Source organism: Macrobrachium rosenbergii, chromosome 27 (genome assembly GCF_040412425.1).
Source record: "Macrobrachium rosenbergii isolate ZJJX-2024 chromosome 27, ASM4041242v1, whole genome shotgun sequence".
Lineage (NCBI taxonomy): Eukaryota > Metazoa > Arthropoda > Malacostraca > Decapoda > Palaemonidae > Macrobrachium > Macrobrachium rosenbergii.
Window position 1 is genome coordinate 4,487,412 of NC_089767.1, and position 18,918 is coordinate 4,506,329.

Below are 18,918 nucleotides of genomic sequence, written 5' to 3' on the forward strand. Positions count from 1 at the left end.
GCAATTGCCATGCTCCCTTGCAAGTAAGGCTCCTGTAACCTCCTACCAGTCTGGTGCAATGGTTGGCATCTCCCAGAAGAGACTTCATATCAGAGGAAAGTTTAGTGTTGGCTATTGCCAAGCAACAGGTTCAGGATTAAACTCTACCTTGCCCTACCTATCTTCCCTCTTGTTATAATAGAGGACAAAACAACACCTAGTCACTGACAAGGAGAGGATGCCCAAACTATACTCACATGTATTTTGTCTAACTCCAGTGTTTACTTCAGCCTAGATGCTGCTCTTGAAAGAGGAAATAAGAATGGAAGGAAACCCAGTTATTCCACATTCACATCTGACCTGCACTATGTTTCAGAAAGGAGCGGGGTGGGATTGCCACCTTCAGCAACCCACTCCCGTCACTTTCCCCCTTTCCTCCCTTCTTGCCACCACCAAATGGTGGTGGATGAAAAGGACTGAGAGGACTCCCCTCTTAAAAGGAAAACAGCTGGGCTACTCGTCTGAATTTCTGAAGACCAGGCTTCTAAGAGATCCCAGGTGTTGAGGGATTTGCCAAACTCTGAACCCTGTGAAGCCCAGGTTGCCTCCCCAAGGTTATTCGGCTCAAGGATAAGTGGAATTGACTCTGTAAGGTGCTACTCCAACTTGGCCTGCCCCTTCCTGTGCTAAAGCAGAGAAGCGTCACTGGAGAAAAGGTACAAGACCCAGCAGAATCACCGTCCAACCAGTTCCAACCTAGATACTGCCTCTCCTCCTCTGCTCTTAAACTCATTTGCCACCAAACCAGAACACAGAGGGGAATAACAGGCCCTCACACAGCCCCTCCCACTCCCCATCAACCCATGCAGCGAACTGCACATACGAGAGGTGGAAGAGATCAAATGAATCCCTGGAGCAATGTGCTCAGATCATGAATGCTCTAAGCTTCATAAAAGTGCAGGTTCCATTCTATTGCCTCCTGCAGAAGGTGAAGAATGAGAACCTCCTGTTGGCAGGATGAAACTGGTCCGCAGACGAAGCCTGAAATGAGCAAATGGGTTGCACAACCTACTCTCTATGCTACTCCAAGGGGATGCAGGGAGAAGGGTTGTCTCATGCAAGTGCTTATCTGCGACCATTTGACAGTGATTGGGCAGAATGACCTAGACATAAAGTCTCATCATCCCAATGTGAGTCAAGCACTCAGGGGGTGGGGGGGAGAGACAATTGCAGACCCTGAGTGTAGGTGAGCTGGCACCATGGGGCCAACTCCACCTGAGGTAGACAGATCACCATCCAACAATCACACACCTCAACTGTCCTCCTGAACTTCTTACACAAGGCCTTAGACTTTCCCTCCTTCTTCCACCTGTGCAGTGAAAGAGGATCCAGAGCCAAGGAATAAGAAGACGAGTCTTATGAAGATGAAGAACATGAAGAAGATGAAGAAGCGTGCCAATAATGCTTCATCACTTTCCTCTTGATAGTCTAACTCGCCATACACACCAAAGGGACTGGAACCGAAGATGAAGCCACACCTACTGGAGGGTCTGCTGCAGGAAGTGCTTCTCCGACAGGTGGATCCCCCCCCTCCTTTGCAGCAGCTGACAAAGCCAAATTAGCTGTAGGCACAGCAACACATATCAGTAACTAACTTAGGTGAAGAAGGCTCAAGTGTAAAGTCTTCCCCCTCCAACAGAGTGTCAAGGGAGGCTACGATAGAGGGGCCACCTGTCTGGAATATTCAAGGTAGGCCAAATATTCCACAGGTACTGCAGCATTGACAATGCCTGATGTGTACCTGGAACATCATTTTCTGATAAGTAAGACGGTGAGACAACTGCTGAAGAAACACCTCTCTAAAAACTGCTTTATCCTCAGACAGCAGGTCATGCTCAGCTTTAACAGGCCTCGTGCTAGCCCTCCCAGAAGGGTAGCACTTCCAGAAGGTGGAAAAGGAATGGGATTCTAGTGTGTCACCGAGGGCATATTCTCTCCACCCCACCCCCAATAAAGCCAGCAAACACCTCTCATCCCTCTTCCTCCCCACCCCAAAAGCTAATGCAATGGGCAAATCCCAAACAACAAGTTCCCTATAAGGAGAAGCCCTGGTATGGGTCTTTCCCCTGCAGTCAGCGCAAAATGTGTCAAGTCAGTCATTACAGGAGTCATTTTTTTCTCCATACGAGGAGAAAAGAATCAGCGAAGCAACAAAAGCAAGGAACAAACCATACAATTAAAGGGCAACGAACTGTACTCTACAGTGGCTAAAGGAAAGGTGGGTAAATGTAATGGAGACAGCCGCACAAAGATATCGTTTGTCAATTTATTGGAGAATACAGAAAAGGGTTTATACGATGCAGTACAGTAGAGATCATTCGAGAAATCTACCAAGATAAATAAGATATTTGCCATCATTTGTTTATGCATTTACTTTCATCCCTGAGGGGCGGGTACTAAACACGCAGCCCCACGGAGCTTCCGACGAGTTTAGTACCAGTCTCTCAGAGATGAGAGCAAAAATATAGACAAAAGACGGTAATTTTCTCAGATGATTTCGCCTGTCTTTTTAACAAAAAAAATGGGTAGATTACAGTTTCGTATGCTGGGCCGCCTAACTCATTCTTCCCGACCGAGATCCCTCCGCCAAGGTAAGTAGTTCTACCTAAACAGCTGAACCAACGACCGAAATGCCCCGAGTCCTACCGACCCGACCCGACATGCCCGAGACCTACCTTGCCCCGCGACCTTCCTCAGTCTCTTCCGGGTTCAAGCCTTGCAAACATGGCTACTGCAGAACGTATCCTACCCACGCGAATTTGCATCTAAGAATCCAGTGACCCTCATGGACTTAGGAGTTTTGTGCCACGAAGAGCGTTTTGCTCGTTTACTTAATGAAAAGTGGCCTACTTGGCGATTTCAGCGGACTTGTGCAAAGTGTGAGTTAGGCACCGTCGTCCTGATCAAGCATGGCCAAAGCTTCATTTGGCGATGTAACCTCCAACGATGTCGGAAAATTACATCCATCCGGTCTGGCTCTTTCTTTTCGGGTTCCCACCTTTCTTTCAAAAGCATTTTGGTGCTGATTCACAGCTGGATCCATGAACTTCCCCAGAAATATGTCCGGATGACTTTGGATATTGGGTCTCCCAATACCTTAGTAGACTGGTTTAATTTCTGCCGGGAAGTTTGTATCGATATTTTGATTCAGGACAACCGGAAAATCGGGGCCCAGGACACATCGTGGAAATTGACAATCAAATTTGGAAAGAGAAAATTCAACAAAGGCAGACGTGTCGAAGGTTGTTGGGTTCTCGGCGGGATTGACCGCAAACAAAAGAAACATTCTTTCAAGTTGTACCAGACCGATCCGCAGAAACATTACTTCCAATTTTAATTGAAAACATACACCCAGAATCAACGGTAATTTCAGATTGTTGGAAATCATACCACTTTAAATCACCATTTCAAAACACACCTTAACATCAATCACACATTACATTTTGTTGATCCCGACGATACAAGCATACACACAAACACAATAGAATCCACATGGCGGGTGTTGAAACGTAATGTTTTGCCTAGAAATCACCGTAAAAACCATGTATAATTCATATTTTTCTATGTATTGTATTAAAAACGTTACTTAACTAATGTCCCTTGCCCCTTTAAAGCTTTTCTGGAATTAATTAAACGTGCATATCCCTTGAATAGAGCCGTTTCAACACCCGCCAAAATGCGGTCTAATGTTCCCAAACACAACAATCACGGGACGCAGCCATCCAAACGGATTGGTCAATTACACGAGGTCCTGTTCCCCAGTTCCAGTTGTCCAGATCCTGCCGAAAGCCAGTGCCCCAGCGCCAAAACGAAGAAAAATGGAGCCACCGAAACCGCCAGTACGGTTTCTCAGACAATTCCGACTTCGAGTGAGATGGTGCAATTCGAATAGTTATATATTTACTAATTTCACGGCCCATCTGGGGGGTCCGGGGTTAGCCCCCGTCAGGTAAGGACACGCCGTCCTGTGTTAGGTTAGGTTGGTTTCGTTAGTTTTGATGGCGACCTAGGTCGGTGGGGTCCAGGCAAAGCCCCCGCCAGGTGAACGCCGACCTAGGTTCGGTTAGGTCGGTTTCGTCAGGTTGCGTCGCCATCTTGTTGTATCCGTCCGCCGGTACCCACTGCCACCTGGTGGTGGGTCTCAAAAAAATATGGCTAATTTTGCTCGACCCAATCTCCTAGGAGCGTTACCGAAGAAAACGGGCGGTTCGCCACAGAAAACCCGCTCAGCAGGGACTTTACAGTTAGAGGCGCTGGACAGCCATACCAAAGAAAATGAACCAGAAATTAGGTAATTTAAAAAAAAAATGGACGCAGTTGAGGGCTGGGCTAAACGGATATTAGGTTATTAGGCTATAACCATCCTTTAGGGGCAAGTAGGCTACTACCTACAGTGCACCACGTGAGACGGACTGATGTCACCGAACCCAGAAGGAGCTCTCGACGACATCGTCGCCGAATTCGAGCCGGAATCGGTTACCGAAACTTGGGTCCACCTTAATTCTACCTTAGCGTACCGGTGTCTAGGGAGGATTACGCCACGCCTAAAACCCAAGTCATTCACTCAATAAACTGACTTGCATGCCTCAAATTACAGTTTCTCTTTCGCCTTAATGAATTTAAGGGAACATCACATCAAACACGTCTAAGACAAGAGCCGAAATCAGCTGTTCCGTTGGCAACGTTGCATCATAGGACGTCGGAGGTGACCTTCCAATAGGGACCGATAACCCACAATTACCGCAATTCCAACCATTTCTAAAGGTAGTTCCAGAATCTACATTCATTCTCGTGCCGTTAGGATGAAAGTTTGTTACTCTGAAATCGATTACTTACTGATTTGACGCCGACACTTATTGCTCTCCTTGCAACGGTGGCCATGATGCTTTCTGCTAGTGATACAGAGAGCGTTGGTCTAAAATTATTTAGAAACTGACGTTATTTTTAGATGAGACGAATTTACGTAAATCTCATTATTTCGCTGTAAAAAAATTTCTTTGAATCTAATAATTTAAAAAATTTTATCTTACATCGAAGATTCAACACCATCTAGGAGAGGAAATAGATGCGGGTCAGAAATTTAATTGACTAAAATATGAGTTCAGCATTTCATATAACCATGTATGTGAAAGACGTACAACAATTTAATAGTATAATATTTAAAAGGAATCTTTAAAGTGAATTTTTAAAACTTGTTTTGTACCAGCACTCTTTGTCTTTTCAACTTCTATGTGTATTGCGTAACACGGGGACACGGCATCCTAACAAGAGGCCTTTATAAGGTCTCCAGTCCCAGGTGTCGGTTCACTTCAACAATTCGTCAGTAAAAGATCTAAAAATATATAGGAGAGAATGATACTGGGGCAATATTTATGGGAGTTTATAGCTGCAGAGGGAAGAACGAGGAACCAACGGAAATATGGCCTAAGGATTAGCACTTATCGCAGAAATGATAGGCCTAACTCAGGACTGTCTATATTTCAGGCTGCCTACAAGCTCAGACTTAGAAAAGTGTAGAAGTATGCTGATATCATTTTTATTAATTCTAAACTTCAATGATTCGCACCATTCCACGTCAAAAAATAAAATAAATTATTGCCTTTCAGTTCTGATTATGGTAATTAGAAACTTTACCAACATATGAGAATAACTCGTAATCCTTAAAGTCGTGATTATTTATCTTCAATCATTCTAGCATGCCCTTCATAATTATAAAATAATAGGGAGATAAGTTTTCCTCAAACCTTACGCTGCCATTTCATGTACGTTTTCCAAGTACAATTAACCCAGGCATCTCTCTTCTTTAAATCTTTTTAACTATCTTTTACTTTCAACAGGCAAATATTTACCCTCTCACTATTCATCTCACTAGATTTGACCATTTGATGAATAAAATAATGTTTTTTTTTACCTGTCATTCCGTCGTTGCCCTGCCAATCAGTCGCCGTTTCTTTTACAAGATGGTGAAGAATACAACTGATCTATAATAGGCTTATGTCCGTTAGTCCTGTCTGGTAACTCTGTATAAAATAATTTGCAACGGTCAGTTATGCTTTTGAGGATGTCAGGTGGTGTTGAATTGACAGTGAATAGGATAGAGAAAATTAGCTGTGATTTTCTGTCTTTTAGTAGTTCATGGTCTATATAGCAATGTGAAGTCCAAGTTCAGAATTTTCAAGTAACACATTTCCTTAATTGTGCCACAAATATGCTGTTTTGTAGATGTCACTGTAAAAATAATTAAGTGTTCAAAGTTTACCATGCAAATACCCATTGTAATTCCTATTCATTTTAAACTGTAGGCTACCATTATTTTCAGAAGAATGTTATTGATTTTAGTAAGTTATCAATATATCATTACCAACCGTTATGAGAACTCCCCAGTATTAGTAGGATACCATTGTTGGTATAGATATGCCAAATTTTAAAAGAAATTTGTATGTATCTTCGTAAAAAAAAAAAAAACCGTAATCTTTAGCAGGACATGCGAGTGTACCACTGGCAAGAGAAGCAGGTAGGCATGGGAGGTTTCCTCCAGTATGAAAGGTTATATGGTTTGTTTGTCCAGGAAAAACACATTCTTCTTCTTTTTCTTTCTCAGAATATTTCTTCTGTCTTCCTCTTGCTCTCCCACCAGGCACCTCCGTCTGCATCGCTCTCCTCCCCACATATGTCTCTTCCCTTCTCATCACATGGCCATACCACTGCAGTGTTCTTTCCTGGGCATTCTCTGATAGTTCTACAGTGTCCAGGAAAAATACATAACAGGTTTTCTGTACAGCTGCTACAGCGTATAATTAAGGCCATCGAAAATAGATCTATCTTTCAGTGGTCTCGGTATAATGCTGTATGAGACGAGACCCATGAAAATTTAACCGCAGCCCGGTGGTGGCCTGTCCTATATCGTTGCCAGAAGCACAATTATGGGTAAACTTAACCTTTTTTGGCAGTACCTCCCTCCTCATTAGCGAGTCTCCAGATATGAAGGGTGATGTTTCCCCATAGGAACAAATACCAAATTTTTATTTTTCTGCAAAAGAAAACTATTGTGCCGGCCTTGTTTGTCTGTCTACACTTTTTATGTCAGCTCTCAGATCTGAAAAACTACTGAGGCTAAAGGGCTGCAATTTGGTATGTTTGATCATTTTATGGTGGATGATCAACTTACCAATTTGTAGCCCTCTAGCCTCAGTGGTTTTTCAGATCGGAGAGCTGAAATAAAAAGTGCGGACAGACAAACAAAAATAAAAATTTGGTATTTTTTCCTCTGTGGGAACATCACCGTTCATATCTGGAGACTCACTAATTAGGAGGGAGGTACTTCCAAAAGAGAGGGCGAGTGCCCTAGTACGCCTGAAAGGCGCCATAACAGTCTGAGTAGAGGTATGAGTGTAGACCTCTCCGGCAATCCCTCAGCAGATGACCCGCAACCCAGTAATCGGTTGCCCTGACATCCCGAAGAAGCCGGATCCCCTCCTCTGAGGAAGTACCGTCGGTCGGCAGCTTTCCCCAGGGGTTAGGGCCAGAAACAATTGCATAATGAAATTTATACTTACTGAAAGTTTGTTCAGATATTCTTGTACCAGATGCGCAACTGACTTATCTTTCTTTCATTCTTTCAGCTGGTAACCCTCATGGACAGAGTCAACAGACTGTAAATCCAAGAGAGCTCTAAAGGGGAATCAGTCTGCAGAGTGAGACAAGTTATATGAAAAAGTAATAAATAATTAAATATGGGAGAACAGAAGACAAAACCGACATGCCTGAATTCACTAGATGCCAGCAGAGAGCAGGAATGAATTTACTCTTCCCTTAAATGTTTGGAGATCAGAAGATTCCACAACTGCATAAGGCAAACTATTCCATATTTCAGTTATAGCCAAGATAAAACTCTACCAAACTGAGTGGCTTTAAACCTGATGCCAGAAAAAGACACTCCGTTTGCAGTAGCAGCCTGCATGGTGTTGGGGAACGAAAACATGATAACAACAGGTCAAAGACTTGGTGGTGGTCCAAATTAGTGTTTCATCCAATTATCTGCCATTTGTCAAGACTTGTTTTACAATGATGGTCATTTACTGTTTTATAGTTTTCTGTAGAAGAAAACTATTGTGCCGGCTTAGTCTGTCCGTCCACACTTTTTCCTGTCCGACCTTAGATCTTAAAGACTACTGAGGCTAGAGGGCTGCAAATTGGTATGTCGATCATCCACCCTAAAATCATCAAACATACCAAATTGCAGCCCTCTAGCCTCAGTAGTTTTTTTTTATTTAAGGTTAATGTCAGCCATGATCGTGCTTCTGGCAACGATATAGGCCAGGCCACCACCAGGCCATGCTTAAAGTTTCATGGGTCGCGGCTCATACAGCATTATACCGAGACCACCGAAAGATAGATCTATTTTTGGTGGCCTTGATGATAAGCTGTAGCAGCACAGAAAACTCGATTGTGCCGAAGAAACTCCAGCGCATTTTTTGCTTGTTTTAACCTGTCTGTGATATGTATGCAATAAGGCTACAGATGTGTTTATAATGTGTAGTAGTATAGTGTAGACAGACCCTCGGGAACACCATTAACCGGCTGGCAGACTTGATAGCTACCAATACAATGTCCAGACTTATCCCTTTACCTGAAACTTCTGCTAGAGTGCTCTTGGAATTCTGTAGATGGTTGTTGAATTGAATATAGACTTTAGGCCAAAGGCCAAGCACTGGGACCAATGAGGTCATTCAGCGCTGAAACGGAAATTGACAGTAAAAGCTTGAAAGGTGAAGCAGGAGGAAAACCTCAAAGCAGTTGCACTATGGATCAGTTATCAGGAGAGGGTTGAGGAAAGTAAGATGGAAGAAAGATCATAAGAACGGAGGTACAGTAAAAGGAATGACAGGGGCTGCAGCCAGGGCCACTGACGGCACTAACCCCCTAAGCGGGTAGATGGATTCAGTCGTAAACTTTTACAGGAAATTATCAGTTTCAAGACTGGAGACAGTTTAATGAAGTTCACAATAAAAACAGATAGATTAGACAATTACTGACATACGTCTTCACAGTAAAGGTAGCCTACAGGAGAGCCAAGACAAGTTATCTGGCCACTGTGAGTTCTCGGGTCATCTTAGGTCAAAGCTAAATGATGGCTCATCTAAGCAGGTGGCTCCGTCTATAGAAATGACATGGCTTAAAAGCCAGCAAAGGAGAATTTTTTTCAAAATGACGACTGTAGTTATCGTGCTGGAATCATGTTTAGAGTCTTTGGCATCAACAAATGATAAACAAGTAAAAAATGCGCCTAAGTTTCTTGGGCGCAATCGAGTTTTCTGCACAGCGTATAATCAAGGCCACCGAAAATAGATCCATCTCGGTGGTCTCAGTATAATGCTGTATGAGCCGCGACTCATGAAACTGTAACAGTGGTGGCCTATCTTATATCGTTGCCAAAAGCACGATTATGGCTAAATTTAACTTTAAATAAAATAAAAACTACTGAGGCTAGGGGGCTGTAATTTGGTATGTTCGATAATTGGAGGGTGGATGATCAACATACCAATTTGCAGCCCTCTAGCCTCAGTAGGTTTCAAGATCTGAGGGCGGACAGAACAAAGCCGGCGCAATAGTTTGCATTTACAGAAAACTAACAAGAGTAGAAATCATGAATATCATTGGATGGCATCTGGATGCGATCACTGAGTCACTCAATTCTCAGTTGAACAAGCGACAGTCGGACTGGCTACTATCGCTCTTTCTCTCCTAATGACAGGTGTCTCAAGGCTCAAAGAGGATTGTAATCTCGCCTGCTGTTAACCTTTCATTTCACCCATGCCATCTCACTGGCACGACCATATAGATCACAATAAAGATAATCATGTTCATATCCTACAATTTCACTCATCGTAAATGACTTACGAGCTGCTCTGTGAGCAAGAGCCCGTGCTGGCGTCATTGCATCAGGGGGTGAAAGGCGATATAAATAAAGATGCCTCTAAGCTACGGAGGATGGTATTTAAACACAGGCTACCTTTTTTACAATGCTTTATTCAAGGCTCTTATAATAGAAAATGGAACTTAACAAAATAAAGGAAAACGTAATATCATGAGCGACTAAACAAATATATAACAGGCATAACGCCAGCTTAATCAAAAACAACAACAACGACATTCGGTATGAATATGGATGGATTGTGACCAAGAGGAGATGGGAAGGTACCAGGGAATCTGTCAGCACTGCAAAGCTCTCCACACTCTAGCTTCTCTCCATGGATCTCCAGACTGTCCTGAGAGGACATAACCATGTGGGATGCTTTACCGAGATTCATCCCTAGATACAATGTCGTCTTTGATGACTCCAAATCTGATCTTTCTTCATCTGACAGTCAGACACAGGCAGCAGCACAGACTAAAGATTCTTACAGATTTCTTGAGAAGGCAAGGGTATCAGCTATCAAATGCCCAAGTACCTCAATAGTTTGATCCTCTCCTTGTGGGCCAAAATAACAGCTGGGGTGAGTACTCTCGTAAACACATGAGGAGGTTATTATTAGCCTAGAGCATAATGTCCTGAAGTGATTGATCCTTCCATGCTAAGGAAACTAAAGAATACCCAAAAGGATGTATGCACAGGATTATGAAAATATATATTCCTTCGACCAATGGATGATACATAGTCGTCCTCTCAAAAAATGTCTGATACATCACTGTTGTCTCCATTCAAAAAGGTGCCAAATGAAAGTGGTGATGACCATAATTGGTGGTCTACCCTCAAGTCATAGCTCTTTGGAGTTGATTCAAGCATGTTTTCCCTTGCAATAGCTGTTGGAACCGCAGTATATTGTCCTAAACTGAATGCTGAACTTTTGGTTCAAATCTCCGTGAGCAATCAGTGCAGTGAGTCTGTGGCGTTGCCTCAGCCATGCTTTCCAGAGCCTAAGTTGTTTTCGATGGCCCTCAGCCCTAGAGAAGTCAAAACCTTGCTTCTTGGCCTTGACAGTCATATGGCATTGACCCTAGCAGGATCTTTCCCTCTCTGTTAAAAAGACTGTTGACTGAATTGTCCCTGAGATTGCTACTATTTCCAAAAGATTAGATGGACTTTACAGGAAGGGAAACATCACTGCACCACCCATGTGGCTCAGTTTGTCCTCGTTCGCATTCCCCTCTGAATATAGACTGATTTAAATTGTCCCTGTTCTTTCTAAGGTTTTTTGAGAAGCTGCTCTCTGGGCATCTTTGTAGGCTTGTTGACGATAATAACCTACTAATAGTATTACAGTTTGGGTACCCTAAAGGCCTTGGTACTTGTGATGCACTCTTGTGAACATTTACCTACGAGCTTAGATCACTGGGAATTGGTGGATATTTTATTAAAATTGTAAAGGATTTTTCAGTAGGAAGAACCCAAAGGGTCTGTGTTGGTGGCCAGCATAGTAGCTTTAGTAATGTCATTTCAGGTGTTCCCTAAGGTGGTATTCTTGAACCTTTGCTATTTATTACCAATACTAGTGACATGTGACAAGGTCTGGAGAACAAACTGTTGTTCCTTCTCCACGCCTCACGTCTGCGGTTGCATAATCCTTGAAATAGGTCTGACACGTATTTATGAGTAGAACTAGGCTTTTGGGCATGAACCTTAATCCTTCTAAAACTCAAAGTATGATAGTTAGTCAACCCAGGACACTTAGTCTGTTCATCCTGATTTATATTTAAAGGGCATGGCTTTAAATGGCAGCGATTATTTTAAAATCTTATGTGTAAATTCTTTTTTATAAGAAATTGACTTTTGAGAAGAATGTACCTAATATTGCTCCTCTGTTTCTCAAAAAAGTTGGCATCTTGCGGAAATGCTTTAGAATGTTACGGCGTTAAGCTATTATATCTAAGTGTTTTAGCTAAATAAAGCGAGTTCATTGTGTTTGTTGCATAAAATGTACCACAACGACAAATATGCTCTGAACTCTCCCTTAACTGACCTGGCTGCTTTTGCTCGAACAACTAGGCAGGTTGCTGCTGCAACCAGTTTGTCGTTTTTTTTAGCATCAGGTTTGATATAACTCAGTTTGCCTGGAATTTTTTCTTGGCTACTATTAAAATGATGTGAAATAGTTTGCATAGTGCAGTCGTGGAATCTTCTGATCTCCAAATACATAAGCGAATTTCAAGTGTATCGGTTTTATTATTATATTCCCTCGTAATCATTTATTTATCACTATTTCCCATGACTTGTTTCTCTCTCTCTGTTTCAGTGTGAATAATTTCCATGTAACATTTTAAATTTACGTTGAAATGAAAATAGGCATGTGCTATTTTGTCACAGTTCGTGCTCAGAGACAATGCTAATTTGTGAAAGAGGTAGTGCCAATGTGACGAATGTGTCCCACAGTGTAGCTACCCGTAAAATGAGCAGACAGTGACTTCCATAATAAACCGAGGTTAATTAACTAACTTGGAATGGAAATGTTTGTTTTCAATATTTTATTCTTGGTAATGTAGAACAACCTCGATTGACGAGGTAAAAGGCGAAGGAGCCTGAACAGAGTTACGGGTGTGAGAAAAGCGCATTTGTTACATAACAAAACAGGTTTATGTTGGAGCAGGAATTGGCTGTGGGAAGACAAAGTGATATAGCCTGTCAGGTACCGTTATTGGTTTTGCATCGGAACCAGAACAAACAAACATATAAGATTACGAATTTTCAACAAGAGAATTCTGAAAACGGCAATGAACATTCAGAACTATTTTACTGATGTCTGATAAAAGAAACAACTGCTTTATCATGATCCTTTTTAATTTTTTTTTATAATAGCTCATTCAGTGGCATCGAGGGCACCGGAAGCGGAAGTCTTCTCACTAGTTGTTTATGGGTGTGTAAAAGTGATTACGATGCCAGCAAACAGTTTAGTTGGCCCAGAGAACCATAAATAGATCGCCGAAGCAATGACCTGGCTGGCATCCAGTGACGAACTTGAGTAAAACAAAAAAACAATATTTTGTGCGGAATATATTCGCGCCCGAGGACAAAAATACACATATTTAGTTAAAGGTAATAAACTGACCAAATCACCTCTATTCTTTTTAGCAATCTCCTCTTTTAAATGTGCGATTGAAGAAACATGGCAACTAAAGAATCAGAACTAATTTGATTATATAACATATCTATGATCGTCCGTCGCCAAAGTGTTCGCCGGAAATCGACCGCTGTGACGTTTTGTTGTCAGAATTATCAGCTGTTGCGAATCGCTTCTGTCAAGTTCGGAGGGACGACCCACTAATTTGCGAAGTGACCCGTCATTTACCCCGTAAAAGCTGTTTTTACCATGGTGAGTTTCGAGGAAACAATGCGTAAAATCGCCGCGAAATTGATCTGCGACAGATTTAAACACGGACAGGAAGTATTACATCTTTGGCGAGTGAGAGTCGGGGGAGGCGTCTCCCGTAGCTCAAGGTTACTAAGGGTGTCGAGATTGGTTTGTCCATCTTTGGTTTCAAAGCATTTCGGAGACATTTTAGCAGAGATGCAGCCTCGCTTAACCTCATAACCTAACGTCAATTAGGGGCGCCGTGCCGTGATACGAATTCGCTTCTCTGGGGTCTCCTCCCCATTTTGACGTATATTGCATAATGACGTATGTGTCCCCCCCATTTTGACGTATATTGCATAATAAGGTATTATTTTACTTATGGACATTAATTGCTTTCAACATAAAATATAGGTTTTTCTGTTGTATTATGATGTGATTTGAATGATTTTGAGGTTTATTTCCATCGCAAATGAATACTTATCCTTCCACCACCCCTCCCCCTATAGATAACAATTTGGGGGACTCTCCTTGGGAAGCGGGGTTTTGGGTGGGGGAGACAAAGTAGGTAAAAACAGGGCAAAATGGAGGAAAAAACCTAAATATAAGACTCAAACATATAAAAATGGACCGGTATACAGCTATACACTGAATTCGAAATACATAAAAACACTTGAAATGGGAAAACCCGAGCCAAGAATTTTACATGAGAAAATGGCATACAAATGCACTATATGACCAGTTATTGCACGTCACATTGTAGTTGTGCACTAACCTAACCTTAATTTTCTGACCTAACCTGTCACTGAATATATCTGCACCTGGATGAGCATGTTCGGGATATGCACCACCATGATATTTGCCTATTACCCAAAAATAATCGAGCTCACAAGAGTCACACAACTGAATTTCACTATCCATACCTTTAAACTGATGGCGGAAAAGAAAATCCTTGGTCTGTTGGAACCGTATTGTTTTCTGATTGGTTAACAATGAAAACGTCATAAATTGACAGCCAGTTACATAAAGTGTGACAATTGACGTCATCATCTCTTTAACGAGGACCAACCAAACCATAGCATTTTGGAGAGAATCAGGTATGTTTGCAGATGGCAGTTGTAGATTGGCTAATTGTCGAAACAGTGGCCTGAAGCACCTGTCTTCGAATGGCAAAACGTCAAAAGTATTACGTAATTCCAAAAACGTTTGTTATTGGCTGAAATCAATAAGAGTTAAGCGACAAGAGATGAAACAGGTGATTTGAGTGGTTGTCGATAACAAATAAACAAATGAACAAACTCAGGATACTGATGATTGGTGTAGAAGGCAAATATTAAGACGTCATAAAATTACTTCCAATAACAGAAGTTGAAAGGTGGAGCCAACAACCAAAACAGATGGGTTCTATGCGTGTTGAGAAGATAAATTTACCACCTACTAGAATGAGATTTACGAAGCTTCTACCTAGTAGAATGAGATTTACAGAGCTGCCCGTGCCCATGAAAAGAATAACATTGGACTTCAACTTTTTCAGGTGAACTCGCTAACGTTTTTCTTGATTTTTATAAGAACTAGGCATTTGGACAGATAATATTATACAGAAATACTACAAAACACTTCCTTAACATAGTGAACCAAGTTAAAATACGCTACATTATTAATGTCCATAAATAAAATAATACCCATAATAATGTATGTGTCCCCCTCCCCCCATTTTGACGTATATTGCATAATGACGTATGTGTTCCCCCCATTTTGATGTATATTGCATAATGACGTATGTGTCCCCACTCCCCCCCATTTTGACGTATATTGCATAATGACGTATGTGTCCCCCTCCCCCATTTTGACGTATATTGCATAATGACGTATGTGTCCCCCTCCCCCTTTTGACGTATATTGCATAATGAGGTATGTGTCCCTCCCTCCCCCTTTTGACGTATATTGCATAATGACGTATGTGTCCCTCCCTCCCCCTTTTGACGTATATTGCATAATGACGTATGTGTCCCCCCTCCCCCCATTTTGACGTATATTGCATAATAACGTATGTGTCCCTCCCTCCCCTTTTTACGTATATTGCATAATGACGTATGCGCAATTGTCCTGCAATATTACCGTGCTCTATCTATATAAATTATATTTTTGTGAAAAGAATACCCTTTTTTTTTGTCACGGCATGACGTATTAGGTCTGGTAGGGTGGACTTCATCCTTATGCCAAGTAGGGTAGGTCGACATAGGCCACAGGCTATCCAGTTTGTGTTCGTAATTTTGTCATTATTGTGGTATTTTGATTTCTCGGCAAATACTAAACTCGTATATTTTTCTGATTTGTATATTTTTCAGAATGCATATCCAGCCTTTTTTGTATTCAAACCTTTGCAATATTTGTGCGAACTGCTCATTTTTGTTGTCCCGAACAAGCCCTCTGTACATTACGGTTATGGGCGGACCATTTTTGGGTGGGGGAGCCAGAGTGATGGAAGTGCCCTAACAGGGATGGTCTACAATGCAGGATCAGCCCCGTAGGGGGTAGTGCCGTCAGTGTACCTCATGCGACGCGCTGTAGGCATTACCTACAGTTCTTTGCAGTGTGCCTTCAGCCCCCTAGCTGCAACCCTTTTTGTTCCTTTTACTGTACCTCCTTTCTTATTCTCTTTTTCCATATTCCACCCTCTCCTAACAATTGATTCACAGTGCAACTGTGAGGTTTTCTTCCTCTTACACCTTTCAAATTTTTTTACTGTCAATTTCCATTTCAGCGCTGAATGACCTCAAAGGTCCCCAGTGCTTGGTCTTTGGCCTAAATTCTTTATTCAGTTCAGTATAAACAAGATCAGTTACAGTACAAACCTTAAAGAACAAAGTGGGATAATTCTGTGATACTTTTGTTCCTAGCCAAATACTTGAACTATATATATCTTATTAACTGGTTTATTTTTGTTTTATGCATCTCTGACTTTTATTATGGGTGCAAACCACACATTTAGACAGAACTCGATTGTGGCAAAGAAACTTCGGCACATTTTTCTCTTGTTTTTTATGAACTATAAAGTTGGGTAACTTACGTAAAAGGAAAGTGGAAGTTGCTCACATTTCCAAAATATTGTCCAAGAAGTAACAGGATTCTTTCAGAGCAACAACAGCGGATCTAGAATTCGTGGAGTTAGTGTACTGTATAACTTAATTAAATTTTCAACTTTGAATGTACTATTTTTTTTCTATATTTTAGTTGTAAATCGATAAAAGTAACATACCTTTGGAACATGGTTATTAGCCACTGGAGTTGTTGCCCTAATTGTTTTACCGAGTGTTAAACATTTTCACAAGGCTGATCAACTTTCTTAGAGACAGCTGTGAAAAAAATGAAGCCAAGATATGGTTATCTCCAAATTCAAATCTGTTAATGATGAGATTTGATTGTCATTTTAGTTTTTTATGTGGAAACTTTAGTTTTATATAACATGAATTCCTTCCTCTCACCTTATGTGCGTCCTCAACTTACTGCGATTCAGTCTTACGGTACTTTTTCGGTGCCATTAATAGCGTTTTACAGCGCCAAGTTTTACAGCATCAAGTTACGGCACCGTAAGCACCAACAAAAAGAATAGGTATCAAGTTAATGGTGCTTACAGCGCTGTAACTTGATGCAACATCAAGTTACGGCACCATAACTCAAGTTACGGTGTCGTAAGCGCCGTTAAAACGCCGATAATGGAGAAAAATCGACTTACGGCATGGCGCTGGAACGGATCCCACGCCATAAGTCAAGGACGCATGTATTACCCATGCATGTACTGTATCGTGTCTCATATTTATAAAACTGTGAGTTTTTGTTGTTAAAATATATCGTAACGGATGAAATGGAATGAAAATTTGGTGTTGAAATTTACACTGTACAGTACTGACGATTGTGTTCAGGTTTTGGAATAACCAAATTGATCAGACTGTACTGTATATTGTTAAAAAAATTTACGATAGATATTTTGATAGCATTAGTAAGACTTGGCTATACATTATTTCCCATCAGAGCCTGCAGTTATGTACCATCAGTCCAGATCTGAAAGAACTGCTGCGCAAGTTCCGGTTTCGTCGTGCAACAAACAACGCTGCAATTATAAGTAAGATTTGTGGGTTTCTTTTCGTCTTGCCTTCAGTGTTGCATTTGGTGTTTTCAATGGTATGTTTCCAATTTAGGTCATGTAATGGAATGTGTATTGATTCATAAGTACAGTAGTTGCTTTGTAGATACTGCAGGTGAAATTTTTACCGTAAAGAAATTTATAAGAACCATTCCTGAACTTACAGAAATTTCCACAGTGCCACTTCTTAAGTAATGAAACTTGTAGATCTACCAAACCAGCAAGAAGGGATTAATCTAGGAAGAAGAATTGATGAGAGAATTGTGTAGAGGAGAACATAAAACCATTAAGTAATTTAATCAGTCTAATTTGATGTGGAAATTACACTCGAGGACGAATGTTTTGCTTTAATGGAATAGTTATGTCACAGCAGACTGTTTCCCTTTTTGAAGATTCGTTGCATGCTGTTTCACATTATCAGACTATGTCAGCACTTGGGTGTGAGTGCACAATCAGCATTCTGCAAAGCAATTGACATGCTTTACTGTACATGAATTTATTTCTATTGACAATATATGATTAAAGCTTAAATAAGTAGTACTGTAGACACATTTCAGTCAGCATTGAGCATGCCATAGGAATTTGATGCTTGTCATTGTGTGTTTGGTAAAAATATGATTACAGTTTATGTTGATTACATTAGTTACACAGTTTTGCAAGGATACTTGGAAGAAAGCTGTGAAGCGAAAGCCACGTATTCTTGCAACTGTTCATGATATGGTACACAATTGGAACTTATAAATATTACTAGTAATATATCTGCAGTTGATTAAAATTTCAAGTGAGATGTCATCATGGAAGGTTTTAGGTAACCGGAACAATATTGGTAAGAATTTGGCTTAACAGAAGGAGTGAGAAATGATTATTAACATCAGTGGTTTGGAGTTTGTGCTAGCATTTTTTCTGATAACTATTCAAGTGTAGTGCTTTTTCACATTATGCAGAATTTTTCTTCATTCAGTGAATTTAATAACTGTGTGTACATTAATGACATTTTTTGTGGATGTTAGGTATTTTGAAATTTCACTTTTTGATTAATAGTTTGATACATTAATAGTAAATGTTGTACCAGTGTGTTATCTTAATTGACTGTAGGTGATGAAAGTGTGCAGGTATGAAATCCAGGTATGATTTCATGAGTATGTGATACTACTGCAAAAAGTTTGAAATCAGCTGAAGAAAAAATATGTGTAACCAGTAGTAATACAAAGATACGTTTGATGTCTATAATTTCCATGCGTATATCAGTGTAATTTTTACTAAAATTCATGATTTATGTCTTGCCAGTTACAGTTTTAACATTTCCATTAAATATACAAACACTTATTTACTCATGCTCTGCTACTTGGTATGGTGCAGTAGTAACCAGGAAAGGTATTGGTAGGCAAAACAAGTTTTGAATCTTCCTGCTGTTAGCCTCCTTTACTGTACTATATGACAAACAAAACT

At 40.9% G+C, this 18,918-nt stretch overlaps 2 protein-coding genes across 8 annotated transcripts in view; one reads left to right on the forward strand and one right to left on the reverse strand.

The window, feature by feature from the left end:
* The window catches only part of Idh3b (isocitrate dehydrogenase [NAD] subunit beta, mitochondrial), a 45,939-nt gene extending 40,946 nt beyond the window's left edge, over window positions 1–4,993 (reverse strand). For 4 of the 7 annotated variants that reach the window (XM_067128766.1, XM_067128765.1, XM_067128763.1 and 1 more), the window contains exon 1: window positions 4,876–4,992. In XM_067128766.1, the coding sequence (XP_066984867.1) occupies window positions 4,876–4,920 (45 nt within the window). In that variant the 5' untranslated portion in view covers window positions 4,921–4,992. Of the gene's footprint in view, window positions 1–4,875 lie in introns of all 7 variants that reach the window. The other 3 variants (XM_067128767.1, XM_067128762.1, XM_067128764.1) reach the window with 2 other exon arrangements.
* An 8,212-nt stretch (window positions 4,994–13,205) lies between these two features.
* The window catches only part of GMF (Glia maturation factor), a 29,632-nt gene continuing 23,919 nt past the window's right edge, over window positions 13,206–18,918 (forward strand). The window contains exons 1-2 of the mRNA XM_067128769.1: window positions 13,206–13,346; window positions 17,358–17,448. Of these exons, the coding sequence (XP_066984870.1) occupies window positions 13,344–13,346; window positions 17,358–17,448 (94 nt within the window). The 5' untranslated portion in view covers window positions 13,206–13,343. The remainder of the gene's footprint in view (window positions 13,347–17,357; window positions 17,449–18,918) is intronic.